This window comes from Mytilus galloprovincialis, chromosome 1, assembly GCF_965363235.1.
Source record: "Mytilus galloprovincialis chromosome 1, xbMytGall1.hap1.1, whole genome shotgun sequence".
In the NCBI taxonomy this organism is placed as follows: Eukaryota; Metazoa; Mollusca; class Bivalvia; order Mytilida; family Mytilidae; genus Mytilus; species Mytilus galloprovincialis.
Window position 1 is genome coordinate 30,319,523 of NC_134838.1, and position 26,729 is coordinate 30,346,251.

Here is a 26,729-nt window from a genome sequence, read left to right on the forward strand (position 1 = left end):
ATGTCTTTATAAGATAAATAGACAATGGCTGTCTACCTGATTTGTGTTTTGTGTTTGTTTTTCTGTGTAAATTCATTAAAATACGACCCAACATGGGATTCTTTAGATACAAGACCACTTCCTCAGTGGTTTGATGAAGCTAAGCTTGGTATATTCATTCATTGGGGTGTTTTTTCTGTACCATCTTTTTCAACGGGTGCTTGGCTGTGGTGGGCATGGAAAGGCAAACCATTACCGGCTATTGTGGATTTCATGCGGAAAAACTACCGTCCAGACTTTACTTATGCTGAATTTGCACCTATGTTCACAACAGAATTTTTTTATCCAGAGGAGTGGGCGGAAATATTTCAAAATTCTGGTGCAAGGTAAGAGTACATTGAACATCGAAATTAAAATTTATTGTTATATACTGTAAAATGAAGTTGTGGTGTGTGTCAAGAGACTCCATGCTCTTCGTTCACATTAAGTTTGGTGAAAAGACCTATCGAGAAAAGAACTGCCGGCTAGTATTTTACCTTGATGAGTTAAAACACAAATGCTTGATTTTATGTTATAATATAAGCATTGAGCATTTTAAAAGCCCTATGAAATGAACTAATGTAAAAGTAGCCTATAAAACGTGGTTGTATAGTTGCTAGGTATAAGTATAACAGATTAATATGTTTTACAGAGGGCATAACTTTTCCCTATGGTGGAATCTGCTAGACTTGAGTTTTGTGACTAGTGAAAAAAAACTAGATATCATGCAACAATGACTATTTCTCTGTTGTGTTATACCCGTTACGCATACAAAAACGTAATAAACATGTGACGTTACAAGACGTTACGTGTACAACATAAGTAAGTGTTTTTGTATTGGGGTTAATTCGTTACACTGCATATTGTTTACATTACCTTGTCGTAGCAAGAGTGTTTCAAAATGGAAAATTTACTCGTGTTCCACAGCGAACTCTTGTTGATAAAGCAAAGCGATACACTAGTTCCTAGTGCGTTTATGTCTACAGAACATATTGTACAAGGTTTTGAAATTCTAAGTTTTATTTTGCAAATTATAATCCGTATGGAAAATAATTAAACATATTGAAAGATATGATATAACTAACAAATAAGGGGCAGCCAATTCATCATCGAACGCCTTTCATGACGTTTTGCCTTTGCCCTTGCATTAATATGGATAACAATTGCCGTGTTTGTTTTGGAATTTGAGACTTAGAGCAGTGTAATTTTACAGAGCACATACAATCACTCGGTCAGCCGTCTTTTTTTAATCTTTTGTTTTCTATAGTGTGCTTTGGTGTAATGATGTCCGTATTTTCGGCGTGTTGAATATTTATCATGACATTATCAATTTGTTGTCTGTTTATAAATATGAATATCCTTGATACATTTCGCTTCTATTTTGACAGACTATGGAAATATAAAATTGGGTCAACAAAGTACAAATCTTGAGTTAACTTCTTCTAGCTGAATTGATATATTCAGATATTCTTTGAAACTAATTTTAATGATTGTTTAAGATATTAATAGTACAAGGATAAAAATACATAAACTTTAGTTTTTTGTTAAATACGAATCTAATTATGTCTCGAGTATAATAGAAATTATTGAACGCCTATGGCTTTTTGTAGTTTGTATGGTAAAATAATTGCTTGTGTTTAAAAAAATTAAACAATCATCTGATTTGAGACGACTATATGTGTTCGCATAACTATCAATTTTCTTCTATAGATAAACAATACTGCAACATTATTTGTAACTAGTTATTTTAACGTCCCCCTATAAGATTTTTTTTGAAAGAATGAAAGAATCATAATACTTAAACGTTTGTTTTGTTTTGGATAAAAAGGCATAAATTTCCTATTTCGATAGTAATGATTAACTGTCATTTGATTTTTTTGTTGTTGAATACAAATGCAATCATTTCCTAATTAGAATGGAACTTTTTGGCGGCCTATGATTGTTTAACATCATAATTGGTTGTTTTCCACAAAGTTAAATAGACATAAGAGGAAAGATACTGCAATGCATATCATTGTATAAACATTAACAAATGACCTATATCTCTATATTTTATTTCCTATTCAATTTTCCTTATTTCGGTAAAGGGCTGTAAATAATTTTATTATGAGGTTTAAGATAATAAGGATAAAAATAATGATAAATATTAAAAATAATACGACGAAATTGCATTAAATGATCATTGCATTTCACTTTTCAGAGCATTTTTGGGTAATAAAAAAAATCACTATTGCGGTAAATCAGCTTTGGCACTAGTCGGGTTTGACAGTCCTAAATAAAGACGGAAATTACCATTCCTGCTTAGGAATATTTAATTTTAGTTTTATCTCATATTTCTTTGTTTTAAATGTTAAAACTTTGGTGAATAATTGATACAAAAATGTTGATCTTCTGTATTTGCATGTTTTGTATTTTCCATGGCGCCATTTTAATTTAAAAAAACGATTGATTCGGTAATAGGTATTTGTTCATCATGTTACGTAGTAGAGTTCAATCCTTCAGAATGGTCAATCGGTTCGATCCGCCTGCTGAGTCACATATTTTAACTATTAGTCTGACGGATTGATGAAGTGAGTTGGACGCAAACTTGACTGGACGGTGGCTGATCAATGACCGCTCATTGCTCGCTCAAATAGTAACGACTAAGGTTGCAAGTACTATATATTCTGATCGGACAGTTTCCACTTATATTTTATAAGATATCTATTATATACAATTAATGCGTAGTTTAAAAATCTATACATTGCCGGTGGTATAATGGGTACAATCGTATATTATTGACACTCTAAACTTAATATATGTTTTTCAAATTCAAAATATTATAACTAAATTCTTTTGTGTAACATAGTATTCGTTTTCAGGTAAATTTTGTATTTAAATATTTTATGTGGTTTGAACATTACGAAGACCATACATTAGGAAGAATCCACTATGTGTTACTAAGCTTGTTTCCTTGATCAAATGGGTTTAATGAAATCGTCAATCACCTCACTATAGGAATCGTTGTTTTGACCGAAGTATATTTTGCTTTTCATTGTTCTGCCGTACGATTTGAAAACTATTAAAGTATAGATATTCTGAAACCCTATAGAGCATAAAAACTTTACTCATAGTATGGAATTGTTATCTTTCGTGTGGTACCAATTTTCGTTGACCTCATGGGTACCGATCAACCACGAATCAAAATGTTACAAAAATTACAAAGTTGTATGCAGACATTGGCAAAACCACGTAATCAAATATCCACGAAAAAGTTATTGTCAATTCACGAATGTTTGGTATCCACGAAAACAAATGAATCCACATTAGGTCAATACGCTATAGTAAGTCATCAAAGTTTAATATGTATGTCAGTGTTGGTCACTATTAAATAGACATGTTCACCATAAGCCGATACCGAAACCGAAACCAATACCGAGACCGAAAGCGATACCGAAACTAAAAAAAGGTAGTGAGGTAAATGATAAATGTTCACAATGTTAATTAACTCAACCATTTGAACTACATTGTATTGTTTGAAAGTTGAATACACTAGATTGAGTACTAGTATTACTTCAAAGTATTAATTATTTGATATACTAAGAATTTTCTTATCCCTGGCAAAGATAACTTAAGTCGTTTTTGGCACAACTTTTTGGAACTTTGGGTCCTCAATGCTCTTCAACTTTATACTTGTTTGTCTTTTTAATTATTCTTATGAAGACGAAACGCGCGTCTGGCGCGTAATCAAATTGTAATCCTGGTACCTTTGATTACTATGTATTTCAATTCATCAATTGACATGAATCTATCAAAAAAGCAAACTTAAATTCAATCATTATTGGTATCGTCGTAGGGAAAAAGCTGCACATAGTTTACAATAGGTGCAATATCGTTCCGACTATGTCTACAAAGAGAACCTATTATTGTATAAATTTCCATTCGTCTGATGGAATGTTCTACAATAACTCTTCTTGCACGAATCTTTTCATTAAAACTTTTGTGTTCATCTCAGATTTTTTACATTTTGATTGCGTAGCTGCCTTGCAGTATATGATGATGACATATTATTTTTAGATCGATATCGCCAATTATAGGTTTCCCGATTTGCTACGTAGTAGGTACGGTTGGTGTGTAACACAACCGTTGGTGCTGTTTTGGAGATATCATTTAATGCATGAGATTATTATATTCATCCTGATGAAATTAAAGAAATCAAATTGCATATCAGCGATAAAAATCTTTTATCTTTTATTTATTAACAATTAAACAGCTTCTTGAACACTTTGTTCGTGATTTTAAACGAGAATATTTATTTATGTGTATAAGAGAATGAATCAAACAGTCCATACTAGAACTGAGTTGCCTCGACTTTTAGATTCTGAATATAGATTTGCGTTTCTGGTTTTTTTTTTTTGCTTTGATTTTGTTATGTATATATTGAGCAAATAAATTAGTTTAAAGAATGTTTTATAATACTTAAATATAATTAATAATATCTTACAGGTATCGTTATAACAATTTTACGTTTCAATGGCAAAATTGTGATCAAAATTGTGTTGACTTGTCATTAAGGATTATGTACCCTTCTGTTGATTCAATGCTAAACATATGGACAGTTTATAGAAAATCCACAGCCTTTGTCCTTGTACTTTGGCAGTTTTGGCAGTTTGATAACTGATAGATATAGGATTATTGCATGCAGTGCTAGTATTGATTTCCTTAAAACAAGTTTATTAATGTAGTTATTGGTTAAAACAAATGAAAATATGGACCAAATCAAGTACACCATTCAGGGTGCGCTCGACTTTAGTGACTCTGCACGAGGTTTTTTGGAATTTAGAGGTTGGTTAGAAATTTTTGTAAACAATAAACACTAGCACATCATAGAAAAGCAAGTGAGTTATCTATGTTTCAAATATTATATGAAAAAACTTTGTATTAAAGACTGTGGATTTTTTATAAAAATATTGGTTTATCTGCCACAAAGTATTCTTTTCTATTAAATGCAATGAAACAGTAAATGAAAATGCTTTGCATCAAGTTTCCCCTGGTATATGTACAAAATGGCCTGTCTCAATTATTCATTATATCTGTAGTTTGATAGAATACTTGTTTGAAAAATTCGTACAAAAATGGCTACAGAAGGGGTCATCAACCTTAAAGGGTCACTTGCTACGAGATATTAAAAAATCTAAAGTATGATTTTTTTTGTTCAGGCATTAATGAAAATGAAATAATGAAATAATAATTCACTTTTAGCAGCTGAAATGGGTCAATTTTGTCAAATTAAGCTAATAAAAATTGATAATGACTTATTCACTTGCAAGTGAATAACTCGACCTTGTTAAACCTGTATTCAAGTGAACTCCAATTTTACCTCGTAGAAAGAGATAGAATAACGCATGCATTGTCCGAGTACGGTTATTTAAAGAAAAATAATGTCAACATTGAAAGTGAAACAAAGGTAAATAATTTGATTGACTGATTCGATCAACAAAAAAACACGACGATAAACATAAATTTTTAATCTATAATATAATATTTAGTAGACCTATAAAAATCTAACTGCACGAGTTGCTTAATCCATTTATATCTATGTTTATGTTTATATCGCTTATATGGTCATAGAAGGTCAACTCGAAATTTAATCAGATGGCGTCATTGCTTAAATTCACACGAAACGAAGCTTAATCTTATTGAGACAATGGCCTGTAAATTGTTTATTTTTATACTTTTGACAGTTTGAAAAAATGTTTTACATTGTTATAAATAAAATATGACAATTTGAATCAAATTGGTGAACATGAATCTGACAGCTAGTGCCCCTTTAAAATCAATTGTTATTTATTAAGTTATCATTTCGATCATTGCAGCAACATTTTTCTTAAACGCAACACACATTATAAAAAAACGGATCTACCTTTTTCCTTATAGTTTGTCACTGAACTTTTCGGGGTGGATGTAATCATTAGAAAAAAAAATGTTGATTACTAGTTAATTATTTAAATAATGAATATAAATTGTATGACACTTGCGAAAACCATTTCTTGAGTCGAAATATTTATCATTATGATATAATTTCATCTTGTTCGTTGATCATTATATCATTAAATATTGTTATAACAGCAAGATTTGTAAATTTTATCGCGAGTAAATTTGTGTACTGCACGGGCTTGCGAGTATTACATATAATCTAAGAGGGGATATTGATAACCAGTATCCCTCCATTAATCCTTTTATTGTAAAGCAATGCTAGAAAAACTCCTTACATGATAACGTATTTTGATTACTGATTACGGCAATTAATTTGATATTATATTTGCAATAATGCAATATGAATATGTCTTTCTAACTCTTGGTATTGTTCTACGGGAAATACTATGTTGCTATACATCGTCTTTTTCACCATTTATAACTGCTTTCCGGACTCAAAATTAAGGATTATTTTCATCGGTTGGTAAATGTTTCTAAATATTTTGTTCAGGTTAATATGTATCATGAATACGGTTTTACCAAAAATATTTTTACTCTTTGTTTTCTTATTTTTCTCACTCGGCTCACTGCGAACAAAGATAAATGAACTGTTGTGTTTTAAAAAAAGGACATGTTTCAAATATTTATATAGCATAGTGATTTAAGAAGTTTTTTTCAAAGAAAAACTGTAGTCCGAGGGTACAGTTAATTTTCAAAAAATAAAGATGCCAAGAGAATACGATATCAGTTGATGTATTTTATCATTGATTTTGCCATTTGATTAGGGACTTTCCGTTTTGGATTTTTCTCGGAGTTCATTGTTTTAAGGATTTTACTTTTTACTAGAGAGACGTCTAGTAATGGACTTCTTGTTATATGTAAAGCTCTATGGATAATTGCTCAAAGGCAAATTATATCTTTGCTATCAAGTTATCAAAATTAAAAGTAACTAGAATTAAAATAGAAAGACTTCAATCTAATGCATGACTTAAATCTCATGTTTGTTGATATTTTTCTATTTCGATTTCTCTCTATCTTCCATATTTTGCCGTACACTTGCAAAAGTATAAACATTGCCATTTAAGGGCAATAACTTCCATATATAACAAATGACAACGCCATATACACTAACCTATTTGCAGATCTGTATTTTTGATTAATTAGCTATCCAAAAGGAGTAGGTCCGGTAAATACCGATTTTGGCCTCAAATTTCAGATTCATCTGACAAAAGATTTTGACCACTTTAAGTGTCTATTTCATTTGATTCAATTAATTTATGTGAAAGATTTTAACTAATTTAGTCATTAAAAACGTTCCGATTCAACCTTAAATATGACAAATCTACCAAATATGCCACAAAATGTAACTTTTCAGATGGTTTTTGTCAAACATGAAAGTGGCTGTATCCGTGTTCATCCTCAACCTTTATATATGTAATGTATTATCATCAGATACAACTCACACTTCAATATTAAGAATCATCACAAGTGCGGCCACTTTCATTTAAGACGAAAGTCGTCTAAAATTTAACTAAAATACTAAAATTGTGAAGATTTCGATAATTTAGCATGACTGTATGATGCTAGTACCCGATAAATGTGCATTGTATTGACAAAGATAGCCCATATTTATCATGTTTATGTAACAGAACCATTCTACTTTCCAATAAATAACTAAATGTTTACATTTTAACAAGTTTTTAAAACTGCTTTATTTTGGGTCAAAAAGGGATCTTACCGGACCTACTCCTTTACCATTTCATCTTCTATTATAGATATGTTGTACTAGTAAGTAAACATCATGAAGGTTACACCAACTGGCCATCCAAGTATTCATTTAACTGGAATTCGAAGGCTACGGGTCCTAATAGAGATCTTGTTGGTAAGATTTTACAACATGTACAAGGAATTTAAAAATAAACCTTCCTGATAAATCAAAGACATTGAATTGAATTTGTCAGTCTAGGCCAGGACGGCACGCGGACTACATATGTATTTATAGTTCGCAACGGAATACATACTAGGCAAAAAAAAGAAACGTTACATTTTTGTAAGATCATTTATTTTTTTTTATAACAAAAAAATGATAACAATAAGTTATGCATGTATATATTTTTAGAAAAATCTTCCATAGATTTGATTTCTTATGGTCATAATGGTGAAATATATCCCCTTTTTGGTGTAACCATGGCAACAATCTGCATTTCTTTGATACAAAATATAGCAAAAAAAGATAAATTGCCTATAAAACATGCTAAACAATCTAAATGTTTATATAAACCTACTAAGAAGGCTATATTATTCTTCAATTATCTAAAAATCTATTTTAATGTACAAACACGTTCATACTTAAAAAAATTCACAGGGGCCATAATGCGAAACTAAACTTCTAACTGTGTATTGCCACCTTAAGGATTAACATTTTTTTTTTACCAATTCCACTTTAAATGAATTTCTGCTTTCTGCTAGCTAAAACGAGCAAATTGGCCTGCTAGTTTTGAAAATCGGTTCAGAAATAAATACTTTATGAAGGTTAGCAGTTGACACTGAAATGAAACAAAAAAGTGATTTTATGAAACATGCAATGTCAAAGTGCATTTTCTCCTTTTTCAGTCAAATTTCTAAAACTGTACCTTCTGTGCCTGTCTTTTCTGGTTTAAAAACTTAAATTAACCTTAGCAGTAGACAAATTTTACAAGTTAAAGCTGTTTCAAAGCTCTAGAATGTCAATTTTGATGTGTATTAACATACCAAAACCTTGGTTAAAATTTAGTAAATACTGAATTTATTTATAACAGCGGGGAAAAATGCAGGCTTAGTTCATGCGAAATAGTGACTTTATACTTGCTAAAATAATAAATTTGATCTAGTTGCATGAAAAAATATAAAGCGTTCCCTTCTAAGGTTTCTACATAACGCGCAATCTTCTTTTCCAAGGTGTAGCCAATAAAGTATCAATTTATGACAGACCAAGTCTTTGTGTCAAAATGTCTATATTGGTTGCTAAGGACAATACACAACAAAACTAACATTCAAATGATATATTGTAATACTAAAAGATGTTTCTCCCTGAGAATTGTATCTTTAATCTAAATATCAATAGATTTATGGTACGATTTGCTTTGTCAAATGCCATAAGGTAGCAATACACAGTTAGGAACAAAACTTAAAATTGACACTCATAATTTTTAAACACCCTCTTTCCCCTCCTGTCTAACAAATAAGGCTTAATATTTGTTTTATGTATGTATATATCTATAGAAAGAGAATCTTCCATAGATTTGATTTCTAATGGTCATTATGGTGAAATATATCCCCTTTTGGGTGTAATCATGGCAACAATCTGTATTTATTTGATACAAAATACAGCAAAAAAGGGGGATGAACATGTCACAATAGTCTCCAAAATTTGGTCCAACGGAAAACTTCAATCAATTTCAGTAATACCTTTCCTGAAACCATAGGTTTATATCTATCAAGTGGTCCAAAAAAAATCATATGCATGTCTGCTCGTTTTTCCATAAAATTGAATTGAAAAGATCGAGCGCAAAATCTTTGTTGATACACACTACCATAAATTATGGACCTATGGGCGGTAAGGATAGGGAAGTACGGATTGTCAAACAGATAAAATGCATATGAAACATGCTAAAAACAATCTAAATGTACATATAAACCTACTAAGGAGGCTATAATATTCTTCAATTATCTAAAAATCTTTTTAATGTACAAAATTTTTCATATTTAAAAAAATTACAGGGGCCAAAATGCGAAACTAAACTTCTAACTGTGTATTGCTACCTCAGCCCAATACCACGATTCCGCCACCACCAAACCGATATGTTTCCTGCACGCACGCATCAGAAAATCGTTCATTGCGCCTCATGTATACCCTGCCTCTGCCGTGGCTAAATTTCAAGTTGAATTTAGATTCATTGGTTAAAAAAAACACGTTTACATAATTACCTATTCCATTGAATCCGTACCTGAGTCAATTGAAGTCGCGCAATCCTGTGACACTGCGTAAGGATAGGTCCCCAAAATAGACGACGAGCTCTAGACCAAAGTAATTGTTTACGAACTGTTTGAGCAGATACTATGTTGTTATGTACTTCCGTGGGTTTGTCGTGCAGTTTGTGACGCGTTTACAAATCGATTCCGGAGATGCATGATGCGGATTTGCCTGTCTTGACGTAACGTCGTTTCACGTGGCCTGTCACTACGGGAGAGATAATTTTTTGTGTGCCAGTATCTCTAAGAAAAGTCCTGAGCCTTGCAATAGTCATTCTAGAGTCATTAAACTAGTTTGCAACCTGCACTTGAGTCATTCCTGCTGCCAACATCCCAATAGCTCGTTCTCTCTCATTTTGGAGAAGATGGGACAATGACCTACGTGTAACTTTTTCAATTTTTTAATGCGAACTCTTGTTCACAATCGTGTTCGTCACAATTATTGACCAAAAAAACAACTCGATTCCTTCTCTGTACAGGTAATTTAAAAACAAATGGTTATTTGTTTGAAAACAGTCACGCCATTTCCGATATTTTTAGAAATGAGTAAATTTGATAGATAAATCATTCAGGTTATTAGTTTTAATAATGAAATTATTTGAAATTAATAAATGTGATATTTTCAAATGAAAAACCAAATTGAATGTAACGTTTCCTTTTTTGCTTAGTATATATATATTGATTAATTTAAGTGTACACTTGTATCTAAGTGCTGCCATGAATATTCATGCATTACAGGTAGAACAAATACTGTTGGTATACTAAGAAAACAAAACATGTATCAATCTTTGTTCAGGTGATACAAAAATGAAGCAGAATTTTGCAGTCATGGATAGTGTACATACAACATATTGCATTTTAGCAGGTTATAAAGTCCATAGGACTGGAGGTTATTTTCAAAGTTGAGACCAGAGGATATGCAACGAGAATACTCTAGGTCTATATGGCTCATGATTAATAAGTAACACAAATGACTTATTTGACCAGTGAGGGTAAACAATTCTGGTATTATTTAGTGGACCGCTTCAATCAAAAGAAGCCAACAATTCCAAAAAAATGTAACGAACAATACAAACGAAAAGGTTATCGCAATCATGTGTGGTAACCGCACAATAAAATACAGTGTTTGGGAGATAACTTTTACAACAACAAAAAATTTGCTAAAAGAACCAACTGTTGATATTATATCAAGTTTGATACTTTCAAGGATTTCAATCATTTGTGTGTATAATGCAAGATTTGCATCACACACCGAAAGAAATAATTTACTAAAGACAAAACGTCTCCAACTTATAAGAAATATGTACTGTCTTAGCGAAAGTATGCATACAGCAACAAATAGAACATTGAACTGAATACCGTATTAAATATGTCGGGGTCACATAATCAACTGATCAAGAACCAACAAGGGTAATACACCAACCACATTAGCTTATCAGAACACACCTTAAATATAAATAAAGGATCATCAGCTACAATAAACAGTCGTTAAATTAACATGACATACTTATGGTCGAAAAGAAAAATTATAATTTTTCGGAATATCAAATCTAGAATCTGTACTATCATAGCGGTAAACCGATTATAAAGACGCAGACCTGGATTAACCATTCCACAAATGATATCGGATACGTTCCTTTCGTCGTAACTAAAATACCCTTCCCTGTCATGATTGTGACTTATCGAATTAGACTGTTTACCGGATTTCTTATCACATAAGCAACACGACGGGTGCCACATGTGGAGCAGGATCTGCTTACCCTTTGGGTGCACCTGATATCACCCCTAGTTTTTGGTGGGGTTCGTGTTGCTTATTCTGTGTCATGTGTACTTTTGTTTGTCTGTTTGTCTTTTTAATTTTTAGCCATGACGTTGTCAGTTTGTTTTCGATTAATGAGTTTGACTGTCCCTCTGGTATCTTTCGTCCCTCTTTTGAGATACATGAAATATTGTCTCTATACATATTATATTTAAGCAAATGTACCAAATGTACATCCCCGCCCCCTTCTTATCCCCCAAATAAGTTTGCTCATTGATGTGTATGATTATTCTCTAAAACTTATCCCAGAGTCTACATTGTAATGAATAAACACTAAACATTTACTTTTAAAAAGAAGGATTTTTATTAACTTCAAAAAATTTATTATAGTTTGAACAACTTTTCTAAAAGAGGGAGCCACTTACTTTTGAAATTAAAGAAGATATCAGTCCTGGAATAAAATAAAATTATTTGACATGTTTTGGTCATTAATAGCAGAAATATGTACACTTCTTTTGAAAGTTTTTTTCACAAGAAAACAGGTGCCCTTTTGGTCTAAGAAAACGCTTTTATCACTTGAAATTGATCCCTCATTGAACGTGTAATCATCACATTGAAGGGTTACTTCCCTTTGCGGGGTTGTTCCCAATCTTTTGTATAGTTTTCTTCATAACGACAGTTTTCTTTCCTAGAACATCGTAAATGGAAAAGTTGAGATTTAAAACTATGCTTGAACCACATCCTGTCAATCAAACGACTTTAAAGTACTCTCTCAAATCAATTATCTATATCAAAGTCAAAGGATAAAGTTTAAAATCGGAGATTTTTCTTGGTTTTAAACATTTTTCGTCATAACATTAGTTTTCTTTTTTGGACTATCAATAAAAGACGATGAGGAGACTTCAAAACACGTGCGTCGCAAAGAAGTTAATAAATCCTGATATGTGACGTACGCCATTTAACCATATCATTTTGTCAAACAATGTAAGCAACACCTTTATTAATTAGTCCTTTGTTGTCGATAGTTATAAAATGCAATCAGCTGATTATTGATTTCCTGTCGAAATCTTAACGATTTCAAGGTGAATTCCGAGTATTGTCTGATCAGGTTAAGCCCAAGAAACAGAAAAAAGTAAATTAACAAGATGGATGAAAATAAATCGCTACATGTATATTATATTTCTTTTGCTAAATTCTTTCGCAAATGTCGAATTTTAATCGCCACAATTATCATTTTTTTTTCATTTTGCGACCGCCAGCGGAAACCCTTGGGGAGGGTATTTTCAGGTGGTACCGTTTGGGTAAACAATAGCAGTCTCTTGATTTGTTTTCCTCTTTATTTGTTCATAATCATTATATGTTTGGAATGAAATCGACTACAGTGCACTCGATATGGTTCAACAAGAACCTGTCTTCGTATACTATTCTTTTTTTTTCTCATTCACCTACTAAAAAATAAAACCGTAGAAGAAGCAAGAAACTAATGGATAAGGATTACATTTTGAAATATAATATATATATAAAACTTGCCATTATTAGCTGCTTTGACTATATCCTCTTTGTAATCCACACTGAAATAATGTATCTAAATGGATTCTGAATACACATTTGATTGTAATCTAAAGTTTGAAACAACACTCACTAATAACGACTTCTCTTTCTTCGTGTTTGTACTAATTACGAATATACTTTCATCACTATGAGTAGTCCTTGCGCACGCAAAAAACATGATTAGCATACCCTGTGTCTTATTCATAATGTAGCAAGATGCGTTATTTACCTTCAGCTGTACTTTCTATGTGTCTATTATTTTAAGTTGAGCTACTGTTTAAAAGGGCCAACATGTAGAATATATTTAAATGTAAAGAAAATGTATTACCCCAAAAATGTTCATACTGGATGAACTTAAATCTTTGATTGCTTTTTCTTTTGTATTACCTTTTTCGACGTGTTAAACAATGATTTGAGTAAAATATACGCCTCTAACAGTCCATTCTGTATAATATTGGAAATTTATATTGTCCAATATTTTACGGCTTATATCCCTTACGTAAATTTGTAATGTTCAGCTGGTGCTTACTTTTTCAAATCAAATGCATTTGAAATCAATATTTTTTTCCCAAATAAAAAGCATGAAATGCCTGATATGCTGTTCGTCTTTTTTTTAACTTGTTCTGTTTTAAGAAATATTCATTGACAGGATAAAATCAGGTGACACTACTAGTGCTAACGCCTAGGACGTTACAAATATTAAATTATATGACTAAAAGAGGGACGAAAGATACCAAAGGGACAGTCACACTTATAAATCGAAAATAAACTGACAACGCCATGACTAAAAATGAAAAAGACAAACAGACACACAATAGTACACATGACACAACATAGAAAACTAAAGAATAAACAACACGAACCCCACCAAAAACTAGGGGTGATCTCAGGTGCTCCGGAAGGGTAAGCAGATCCTAATCCACATGTGGCACCCGTCGTGTTGCTAATGTGATAACAAATCCGGTAAATAGTCTAATTCGGTAGGTCACATTCATGAAAGGGAAGGGGATTGTAGTTACAATGTAAAGAACATATCCGATATCATTTGGGAAACGCTTTTTCCATAACGGTCAACCAACTCGTGATGGTGTCCGTAAAATTTACAAAGGGATGATTTCAACTTCACCATTTGTAACTCTTGGTTTAATAGCTTCCTTGTGAGCAGCAACCCTCTATCATGTCTATCAAGAAAATCATGTTAGAAAATGCAAGCACAGGAATATCGTATCAAGGAGATATATCTCCCGTCTGCAGGTGCTGCTGGAATGTTGCTACTTAGAAAAGGAAAGTTCACAATTGGAAAGCTGAAATCATCTCTTGTGTCGAAAAGTTTTGTTTTCATCCGACCCCCATTGTCAATCTCTATATGTAAGTCAAGATATGATGCCGACTTAACTGTATCTGTAGTATCCTTTATCTCTAGTTCGATGGGATAGATGCGTTCCACATAGTCACCAAATTTAGTGAAAGAACATCATCTATATGGCGGAAAGTAGAGTTAAAGGATATCACTTACTTCGTATCTTTCTTCCTAAAAGTTCCTGCATGAAGTCAGCCTCATAATAATAGAGAAACAATCCGGCAAGCAGAGGGGCACAAATTGTTCCTGAATAAATCTATCAAAAAAGACAAAAGTCCTTGAACATCGTTAATGATATACATGATAATGCAATAATACAAGACATGTTCACTCGTTGTATTTCCAAATATGTTATATTTCGAGATAATGAAACGACAATCAATTTGAATATTAACGAAATATTACGTTCTTTATAGCAGTTATAGTTGATCAATGATTTGGAAACGAACTTGATGTCGTTTGTTCATGAAGTTGGGAAAGGAACAAACAATATTTTTTTTTCCAAATATTGATACGGTTGGTTTTATTTTTGGACAATATTGAGGTCAAATTCGATAATGATGCAATCACATCTATGTTCAGGTGTGAAGAATGCAATAGATGCCTGGTCTTGTATAATAAAATGTAGGTATACATGTATTACTTACCACTGACATGTTGTCATTACAGGTGAGTTGTCGGCTGCAATCAGAGCGAAAACACAGATGAGGTTTGGACTATATCATTCACTGTTTGAATGGTTTAACCCAACATATTTGGATGACAAAAATTCAGAATTTAAGAAACGCAACTTTGTCAGGGTAATGTATTTAGAAGCTCATTATTAGTGCAGTTTAATCAATTATATCAATTACCGGACAATTGTTATACAGTTAGACTAAGGCGTGCTGTTTTCGGAAGAGTGTGTGTTCTAAAACGTTTGATAAGATTAGGTAAATGAAATGCAAATATGGCAATACAACACTATTTGGTAAGCAGTTGTTTAGCATTGTCATACGTCATCTCCATAGACATTATTTAGGCTATCAGCTCATCCATAATCGATTGACTTTGAAACTCCTGTTTATATTAAGTGTTTAAGAAGAACCCCTAAAAGTTAGCTAGTTATGATTGAAGTGCACTATTAAGCTAGTAGCAGCATTAAAACATTATATAACATAGATGATAATGTAGCAGTGACCTGGGGTCATGGTTAATTGACTTTCAAATGTTTGCTTTATTCAAATGATCAGTTTGTGAACAACTTAGTTAAAGGCAGACATCATTGAAATTTATCTTTTGCCAAGCAATTAATAATCAATAATTTATTGATGTCTTAATTTAATTAGCTTGAATGTACAGTTGAGTGCAGAACTTCAATCTATGTAGACGTGGCATATACTTGCGTGCAATTCATGTAAACGATGTGCTAACTCTGCGTTAACTCCAACATTTTAATAGACATATTAAGTAAACGTGCGTTTTAAGTTCCCGATCCCACTGTGTTAAAGCAAGGCACCTCTGTTAGCTTTTAACATAGTAAAAAGGCGTTCCTTTCCACGTATACTTCCGCTTTAACAAGAAAAGAGCGTGCCTTATATGTTTTGTAAAAGGTTAGCGTACGATTATGACTGCATGTTTGGTTAAACTAATGAGTGGACCAAAGACAGGAACAAAATTAAAATTTTAATAACTGTGTTATTCTTCATACGTTCTATTTCAAATTTGAAATAAAATAAGATATCATCATTTAATATTTAAATCTAAAAACAACAAAAAAGAAAACAAACTGAATATTATTTTTTTCAAATCTTGCAAAAAGATATGACTGAGCAATGTTGAAAATGACCGGACACACAATGACAAAATAAAAATGCTTTATTTTATTTCTCAAAAGATTCTATGCAAAATTGAAATATAAAAACCCTGCTAATTAAGTATGTTTTATACCTTTGCATGGATTTTTAGACATACAAATTAAGAAATTTAACTTTAGAATTGCACATTTGGTATATCATACAAAGGGTGTCAAAACTTATACAACGACATTCTGTCCTTTTTTGTCACTAATGATGTATAGTTTAACACAGACTGTGAGCTTTATAAGTCTACGGTTTCTAATATCTTTGTTGAAATCAATAAAAAGTGACAATATTTTTCTTGTTTATATTTTTGTACTGCATGATAATTGAGTACTTATTATACATTATAACAGATTGTAAGACATCAAAGTGAAGAAATTGAAGTTTAAAATCGAAAACATACGTGTCGCATCAATCACATGTGCTTATAATGTTTCTATTGATATAGTGGTATACAACGGCTCTAACATTCTGTTCTTTTTTCGTGAAGGATAAACAGTTTTACTCAAATTGAGACCTATATAAGTCAGAAATTATTAATTTTGATATTGATCACAATAACGTTGTATTACTATTAATATTGTACTCATGTTTGAGTACTTTTTTTACTTCATAATTTATTGTTAGACACAAAAGTAAAGAAATTTGTCTAAATAAAACAGAATGCCACTTTGTTTTCATTTAGTTAAAATATCAGGCAACGGTACTTCAAGTTCTGTTTTTTTTTTGTCCAAAGTGATCTCTATATAACTCTTTCGTTTATAATATTTATATCGTTAACAATAGAAAGTGATACCTCTTTTTGTTATTCATATACTTGTTCCGGTTCGTATTTTAGAACTGTTTGTATTTCAGGATGGATTGTTAGACATGAAAGAGTAGCAATTTAAGTCTAGAACTGCAAAAGTTATCAAATCATAAATACAAAATGCCAAAATAGTAAACCCCGGCAAGAGAATTCTGTCGCTAAGAATGAATAACTTTACACTAAATAATAGTTATATAAGTCAACAGTTACTAACATTTACATCGAAGATAATAAAAAGTGACATTTTGATTTTGATATTTTATTTTTTTTATGCTGATTAAGATTATAGTACAATGTTAACTGCTTAACAGAAAAAAAATACCTGTTACCTCTGCTTGTTTTGTTCGTACATGGTTGTCAATATAATGATAGTGTTCGTGACTGTTACACAAGTGAGATTTTAATCTAGCTAAAACATAAGGTTTAATCAACCATATGTGTACATCAAAAAATGCCTGTACAAAGTAAAGAATATGACAGTTATTGTTCATTTGTTTCGTATGTTTCAGCTTTTGATTATTTTTTTTCTATTAAAGGACTTTTCGAATTTATTTTTCCTTTGATGTCGGTATTTTTGCTTATGTAGTTTTACTATCAATAGTAAAAACAGACAAGACACATCTCAGACTGAACAGAGTTTTTAAAATGTTTGTGTATTTAAACCATGTTTGTTTTAAAATAACGAAATGCGTACCGCAGAAACGTTAAATATCAAGTGATTTAGGACAAACCAAATAAAAAGAGACAAAGTAGAATTTTTATACGTTACAGATAAAAACAGCATTTTTAAAAGGAAAACTCAAATGGTGTTTATTTCTGAGGTAATGTTCTCAAATAAACCTTAAAATCGAAGCTCGAATGTTTTGCAAATCAAATTCATAAAGACGTTTATGATCATTCAAAATCCTAACGTTCGAAGACGACAGTCAGATGCAATCTTTTGTAATGTCAGCTTTGTCTGCTTAAATTTTAATACTATTAAATGCATGTTCTTAAACTAAACATGTGTTATTTGATTAAACGTAGAACACAGATGCACCTTTTTAGCCAAGATCCTAGTAAAGTTTGAATAAAACACAATATCCACGCTAGTCGAACACAAATAAGAAAGTACATGTAGTTATCAAAAGTACCAGGATTATAATTTTATACGCCAGACGCGCGTTTCGTCTACATAAGACACATCAGTGACGCTCAGATCAAAATAGTTAAAAAGCCAAACAAATACAAAGTTGAAGAGCATTGAGGACCCAAAATTTCCAAAAGTTGTGCCAAATACGGCTAAGGTAATCTACTCCTGGGGTAAGAAAATCCTTAGTTTTTCGAAAAATTCAAAAGTTTTGTAAACAGAAATACACAGACGTTTTTAGGCAAATATATTAGTTTTCAATTAATTTTGATAATAGTTTTTTTCTAATGGATATAAGATTTTTAGACGAAGGCAATGCCCGAGTTATATGAACTGGTGAATACTTACAAACCTGAAGTTATATGGTCGGATGGAGACTGGGAGGCTACTGATGCATACTGGAATTCCACCAATTTCCTGGCTTGGCTTTATAATGAAAGGTCAGTAATACTACGGTTATTTTAGTTTCTAAAGAATAATGTCAAAACAAGTAATATGTAGTTATTTTACATGGCTCACAATACGAGTTGAAGGTTCTTATTTACCTTTTCAGAAACATCATTAAAACAAGTTTGTATCGCCCTCAATTAAAAAAAAATGAAGCCCGCAATGACGTCCGTCTTTTTTTCCAATATTTTTTTCGTTTAGTTATTCAAATTAACTGGGTTCTGACAACAATAATAAAACAAAAACCAGGAAGCTGCAAAATGACTTTAACATTACTATTTCAAGGGCAGCAACCAAACAACGGATTGTCTGAATCTTACAGGGCAGATAAAACAATACCTTATAAACGCTTTATCTTAATGCTTTAAGTTCAGAGGTATAAGCATTACTGTTGTTTACAGTTTATCTTTATATGAAATAATATTCAAGATGATGACAAAAAAATGCAAAATTTCATAAAAATTAACAATTCAGACATGTCAGAGGGAACAAATCAACAACCGTATGTATTAATCGTCTGAAAATTTCAGGACGGATAGATCTCAACCTAATAAACATGTTTATCACATGTCAGATTTGCTATAAATGCTTTAGTTTCGGCGATATCAGCCAACAACTGTATTTCGCCCTATGTTTTATTATTAGCTGTGTCGGCCATCTTGTTTTGGAAAAGAATCATATGACACATTTTTTAAACAAGATACCTCAATAATGATTGTGGCCAAGTTTGATTAAATTTGGTCTAGGAGTTTCAGAAGAGAAGATTTTTGTAAAAGTTAACGACGACGAACGAATACGACGTCGAGGACGGATGACGTACGCTAAATGATGATGAAAGCTCACTTGGTCCTTCTGAATAGGTTAGGGCACACAACTTCAAATAAATATCATTGATTGTCAGTAACTCGTAGAAGATCTGTCATTTTCAACAATTAAAAATGACCACATTAAGATATAGAGAGCATGGCACGACTAATAACATGTGTTTAGCATTTTTCTCAGAACCATAATTTTATGTACTAATCCCTTATATTTTTATCCACATTTAACGACATGCATAACAACAGAAATTATCCTCCCAGAGGAATACGGGAAAAAAATCGGCAAAATATTTAATAATATTGTCTCTATTGGCCGATCCTAATTTTTGAAGGCATACAACTTTTGATACACATATTGTTTGCCTTATGTCTGTTTCATATATATGAGTGTGCGAAATATGAAACAAAGTTTGCTTTTCCTACCCCATGTATTCTTATGTCAAACCACTTATTTGAGAGAACTATTCAATTAAGTCAATGCAATAAAATCAAAATAAATTGATGCATTAATAGTGAAAACCTCTGCTTTTTCCTCCCCTGTCATTGTGAGGCCCATGTAAGAAAGGCTCTTGTTGATTGATGTCAAATTGTCCTAAATATTTGAAGACATAACTCAAAACATGAGATTCGATTTTTAAGGATGTAAATTCAATCGGGATGGATGCAATTTGCGAACTCTTAATTATTGAATTTTCACTTGTTTGAGTCTGCTCATTTTTTATGATTCAATATGAGTTTAAAATCAAATGGCTGCAACTATATAGTAAATAAAGATGCGTCTAAAAAATTAACACAGAAATAAAGAATGGTTTAATTTTGTTTGGATCGTAAAATAAAACGCGTAGATACAAACCGTCAAAATAGGCGCAGTTTAGGTACCATTCCTTTAAACATATTGAAGGTTTATCTACCATTGTAGTTCTTTTTATTTATTGTCCTGTTACATGTAAATCTGTCTAAATGAAATTTGCCCTTCATTTGTGTCAAAACTTTTCTTCAGTTTTCATAGCATCATTTTCACGTTCATCTTGATTAGCCATATTACTGCCGACCTTTCAATCCCATGTTGTTAATGTAAACAACCCCCTCTTTCCGCTTTTTTCTGATATTTTGATTCAAATATGCAATAGTAAAATCAATAATACGTTGCAAGGTCAATTGGGAATTATCACGTGCTAATCATCTATATCTCCGCGTAAAATATTTCTGTAATAACCAAGAGTTTTAGTGATAATTCTACACTGAATATTTTATTTTAGGTGAAAATCGTTGTCAATTCAAAAAGAATGTCTTATGTCTAAAAACCTTTTTTTTTTAAATCTTGTATCCATAACTACTGGGTATATTGTTTAGCCAATGTTGACTTCATGCTGGTATTTCAACACAATAAATATTCAAAACAATGTTGAAACAATGTACTAATTTAAATGTTGGTTGTCAACGTTGAAACAATGTACTAATTTAAATGTTGGTTGTCAACGTTGAATCAATGTACTAATTTAAATGTTGGTTGTCAACGTTGAATCAATTTACTAATTTAAATGTTAAATGCCAACGAATGTTGAATGTCAACATTGAATCAATTATGATTATTTGTTGATTAATGTAGCAACGTAAAATCAACAAAGAATTAACGTTGATCTTACAATGTGTGCCTGCAGGATTGTTATATTCTGTCAACCAATAATATGTCATGAGCTGTTAATCAGACACATATGGTCAATTTGAAAATTGAGCTTTGTGAATTGAAATGATTGCATGTACTTTCAACTTCAATATGTATTTTTTCTTTCGATTTGATTCACTAACGAAGAAATTGTTATTGCTTACCCTTCTGAAGCACATAAGATGACTAAGATCACTTTTGTTTTGGCGTGGCTCGTGTTGCATAGTCTTAAGCTTTAGTTTTACATGTTGGTTCATGTGTACTATTATTTGACTGGTTGTCATTTCCTTTTTTAACCAGTGCGTTGTCAGCTTTTTTTTCGATCTATGAGTTTGACTGTTCCCCTCTTTTAGTGATGATTAGATATAGGAAGATGGGGTGTGAGTGCCAATGATTGTTTATTTATAACCGGACGAACTTTTTGAAATTCTTTGAAATAAATCAAAGAGTGTTTACATTTAACAACAATATATCATTTTTGTATGATAATCCTAGCCTAAAAGCAAAATATATTGTTGATGAGTCTATCGCTAAATGCATGTCTATACGATTAAGTATTTTTCATTTTTGTTTATTTCTCAGGTTAACAAATTTCAAAAGTATCACACAACACTAGTTTATTGTAGTTATATAGTAAGGATTTTTGTTATTTTTGCTGATTATTGGTGACTTAAAACCTGTGTAAATAATGTTGTCAGAACTTTACTACTTAATTCAACATTTGCTTAACTTTTCAGTCCAGTAAAAGATACAGTGGTTACAAATGATAGATGGGGATCTGGAATTCCCTGTAAACATGGTGGTTTTTTTACATGCACTGATAGATATAATCCAGGTATATACAATTTGATAATTGCTAATTTTCTATTAAATATTTGTGTTTGCTTGCCATTTTTATAATTGTTTTGCCATGTTAAATTTTATTTTTAGTATAAAATGATTATAGATTTTCCGCTGAAATATTTTGCCACTTTTCCAACAGGTATAATGTGTATTCCCTTTATACAATTGTACACTGTACAAACGCTACTAATGAGGCAAGAACTACTTCCTTGGTTAGAAATAATTTAAATAGTAAACATAATGTTTTATGCTTTATGTTTCAATCTTTGTCAGAAATACAAGAGAGTATAACATAGTTGTCTTGTAAGAAGTTAAAATCCATTTTGATATTCTTGAAATAAAAGGATCAAACATATTGTGCTATAAAGTTGACTTACTATTAAACAATATGAAACCGTTTATTAGGAAGACAATAACGATATTGAATGATGTTGTATGCAGAACCGTTTTTCAAAAGCAAAAGAACGATAGTAATAAATTCGTTTCAAATGTAAATAGATGATTTTGTTTCTGTAATTTTAAAGGCAAGCTCCAGACACACAAATGGGAGAACGCTATGACAATAGACAAATATGCCTGGGCATACCGCAGAAATGCTAGGTTTGAAGATTTCCTTACAATAGAAGATCTGTTATCACAGTTGGTATCTACTGTTAGGTAACTATGTTTTGATCATGGTCATACGGAGTGATCCTAAACTTTATTGTCAGCTTTAATTCTCAACTGTTATGTTCGTTTGTAGAAAAAGTATTTAAGGGGTCTCACGGGTCTAAATTAACTTTTTTTTTTCTAATATAGGATTTTGCTATTGTTTTCTATGATTTAACTTTATTTCATACCTAATAGAAATTTAAAATAAAGATATGGGGTCCCCATTCATTTAAGCTCACAATCTGCCTCTGAAAGAAGCATACCTTTTTGTTAATGTCCTTTTTTTTCTGTTGAACTAATAGGAGAAATATTGGTAATATCGAAATAAAAAAAAAGAACTTAATTACAGAAATCGCTAAAATGTTACAATTATATAGTTTATGTACAGCTTGTTTGAAAACAATATAAAAAATATAGGTCACAGATGAGTTAAAAAAAATATTTCTATTTAAACGTCAAAAAATTACATTTTTGCACCAAAGGGAGTTAATTTGGCGCTTTTTAATGATTTACACATTTTTAAAGTCAACTGTGGCCAAACCAAATAGATTTGTTAAGTCTTAGATGCATAATTTTTTTATTAGTTGTTAGTGACTTTGAACTAGCTGTCAGTTAAATGCGAGTACTCTCAGATCTGTTCATTGTGTCTTTTTGTGTCGGGATGTATAAGTACCGGGCCACGTCCACTTGTATTTTTTGTCCATCTGATGAGTGAAGCCTTTTTCAACTGATTTTTATAGTTCGTTCTTATTTTGTACTGTTATACCACTGTCCCAGGTTAGGGGGGTGGTTGGGATCCCGCTAACATGTTTAACCCCGCCACATTATTTATGTATGTGCCTGTGCCAAGTCAGGAGCCTGTAATTCAGTGGTTGACCTTTGTTTATGTGTTACATACTTGTTTTTCGTTCATTTTTTTTTTACATAAATAAGGCCGTTAGTTTTCTCGTTTGAATTGTTTTACATTGTCTTATCGGGGCCTGTTATAGCTGACTATGCGGTATGGGCTTTGCTCATTGTTGAAGGCCGTACGGTGACCTGTAGTTGTTAATATCTGTGTCATTTTGGTCTTTCGTGGATAGTTGTCTCATTAGCAATCATATCACATCTTCTTTTTTATATTGTCTCCGGAATTTTTGTTCATATTATAAAGTGATAAATAATAGTGTAATAAACACAAATTATAATGAAAAAACAAATGTTTAATTTTTTGCTGATTTTTTTTATACCCGGAAGCCTCCTTAAGACATCAATAACGTTATAAAACTTAAAAGGCATTTGAGGAATCTGGAAGAGGGACATGTTTTCAGCTGAAGAGAAAACGTTTACAGCATAATTGAATACATGCGTTTTTTAGTTGTCTCTTTTATCTGATAGATGAAGGTTTTTTTTCTTTTTCAAGTATGAGCCTGCAGTTATTAAGACGTCAATGGTATTGACAATTGTCTGTCAATTTTACAATGTTTGACAGAAATGTCTTCATAATCAGAATATTTTTTTTTCCTTTACCAGTTAAATGAAATTTAACTTGCATATGTACTTAGCATTTATGCAGTCACTTTTTTCTCTGACACTGACAGCACAAGTTCAATTGAAGAAGAAGGTAGTGACTGTTTTGTTCTTTTAGAAGCTACTTAAATATAAGTAGATCTTTTCAATTACCAAATTCAATGTTTATTTATAGGGCGTTTAAATGGTATTAAATGAATATATTTGCTCCAAATACTGACATATTTCATATAGTCTAAATGCGTTTACATGTATATTACATACCATATATTTTTCAATGTTTGTAATAAGCTGTGGAGGAAATATGTTGATGAATGTTGGACCAACTAAGTATGGAAAGATCAGTCCTATTTATGAAGAGAGATTACGTCAGATGGGACAATGGCTGCGTGTAAATGGAGATGGAATATATGGAACAAGGCCATGGGTTCACCAGAATGACACTGTAGTTAAAGATGTGTGGTATGTAGTACATACGTACAATCAACCATGACCAATTAATAACTTATATAAATAAATAGATTAACAACAGATAAATGACATTAAGCAATGTTTGAAATAATTTTATATTTTTGAGTTTATCATTATATAACAAGTCTATGTATTCGAACAAGTGATATATGTTACGCCTCAACGAAGTAAGAAACTGTCAAGCCTTAGTCGAGCTATGTGTGGCGTCTGCCATTACTATATTACTTTCTGAAAAGGCCATATTAATGGAAATGGAAAATCAGTATAGGTAATTCACGAATATGTATCTAACAGTTGTTTTATCATGTGTACATTGTATGGATACTAAGGTCAATGATATTAGGTATGCAGTGTCATTTCTATGGAGATTGCATGGCACTGCAAACTCATCTTGGTTAATTGATTATGAATCATTTGCATATATTACATAGTTATGTGTGTGAATATGACAGTAATTGATAACCACTGATGATAAATAAATGTAGTTTTATAAGCATTGGCATTTATAGATTAATTTGATTTATTTTGTACATTTCTAATGATTAAGTGACTGTACTGGTTTTGCACAGTACACAACTTTTACCGTTTATTATTATTCCTCACAAAAATAGTAAGTAATCTAGCCGGAATAACTACGTGCAGTCTATACACTAGTTGATATGCTAATCAGTATGTATTAAAGATACCAGTTATGGTAGCAATTAAAAGACACAAAACAATTCCATATTTTTAAATGTTGTGTTTATGTCTTTTGCATTCTTATAAATAAGTAGCATACACTACTGAATACATTATTTAATAGGTATACACTGAAGAAGGCGGTCACAGCAACTGATGTATTTGCGATACTGCTGGAATGGCCAGATAATAACTTGTTAAAACTTGGAGCACCTATACCATCAGAGGACACAACTGTCAGCATGTTGGGATATCCTGAAATGTTTACATGGACAGCTGGAACTGGTGGGAAAGGAATCAACATACAGATACCACACATGTCTGTGAAAACTATGCCATGTCAATGGGCATGGACATTTAAAATGACAGGATTACAGAATTAAACATGACTGGGTTTGAGATATATACTATATATTTTTTTACGCCCCGACATTCCTGAGGCATTCTAACATTATTTTAATCAATTCAACGAGGATCAAAAACAAAGCTGTGTTAGTATCAGGACTTACTAATCTTTAAAATATAATAACCAAACAACAGGCTTTTCAATATATATATATATTGCAATCCATATGCAAGAAGGCTAGGCACATAATAATACATTTGTCCATATATCATACCTTTACAAAGTATTACTTGTTCTGTTGTAAAAATACTCAAACATTTTAATAAAAAATCAAAAAAATAAAATTACTAGAAATACAGAATGCTGCAAAATTTATATTTACAAAATTAATATTGTATAGATTTGTATGGCATTACAAAAAGTTGCCAATAGTTTTACCCGTATATCGATTATGGATGATGCAAAATTATAAACGATGATAGCATATAATTTTAGCTTTTGTTTGAGGTCGATACAAGAAAATGTTGACCTGAGAAAAGACTTAGGACGAAGTACAAGACCGATTTACCACTTTGGGTCGATATATCCTGTATTGACTCCATGGAAAAACTATAATTGTTATAATACTGATTTCCGACCATATTTGTATTTACATCGTCAAGGATTAAAGTCTCTGTTTTCGATCATTTGTTTTTGTTGAAATATTATAGATATCATATTCTCACTTTGACAATGACAATATATTACTTGTTATTTTGATTATTTATTTTGTTTGTACAGATATAATGTATTTGAGTAATAAAATAATATTGTTAGAAATGTATGTCAAAGTATGAAATAAACGATGTTCTTAATCATTATCTAT

At 31.5% G+C, this 26,729-nt stretch overlaps 1 protein-coding gene across 1 annotated transcript; it reads left to right on the forward strand.

Moving 5' to 3' along the window:
- On the forward strand, positions 1 to 26,729 carry LOC143071211 (alpha-L-fucosidase-like). Its single transcript, XM_076245382.1, has 8 exons — positions 1 to 365; positions 7,749 to 7,855; positions 15,324 to 15,454; positions 18,739 to 18,872; positions 22,104 to 22,201; positions 22,734 to 22,866; positions 24,661 to 24,831; positions 25,643 to 26,729. Exons 1-8 carry the CDS (start codon positions 25 to 27, stop codon positions 25,899 to 25,901), a joined length of 1,374 nt encoding a protein of 457 aa, XP_076101497.1. The 5' UTR covers positions 1 to 24; the 3' UTR covers positions 25,902 to 26,729.

What these genes read in the sequence shown, in the direction of transcription:
- LOC143071211 (XM_076245382.1), top strand. Translation starts at nt 25, where the DNA reads ATGGCTGTCTACCTGATTTGTGTTTTGTGTTTGTTTTTCTGTGTAAAT. An exon ending in TCCTAATAGAGATCTTGTTG is followed by an intron (nt 7,856 to 15,323) that starts GTAAGATTTTAC and finishes TTGTCATTACAG; the next exon opens with GTGAGTTGTCGGCTGCAATC. An exon ending in ACTGTAGTTAAAGATGTGTG is followed by an intron (nt 24,832 to 25,642) that starts GTATGTAGTACA and finishes ATTATTTAATAG; the next exon opens with GTATACACTGAAGAAGGCGG.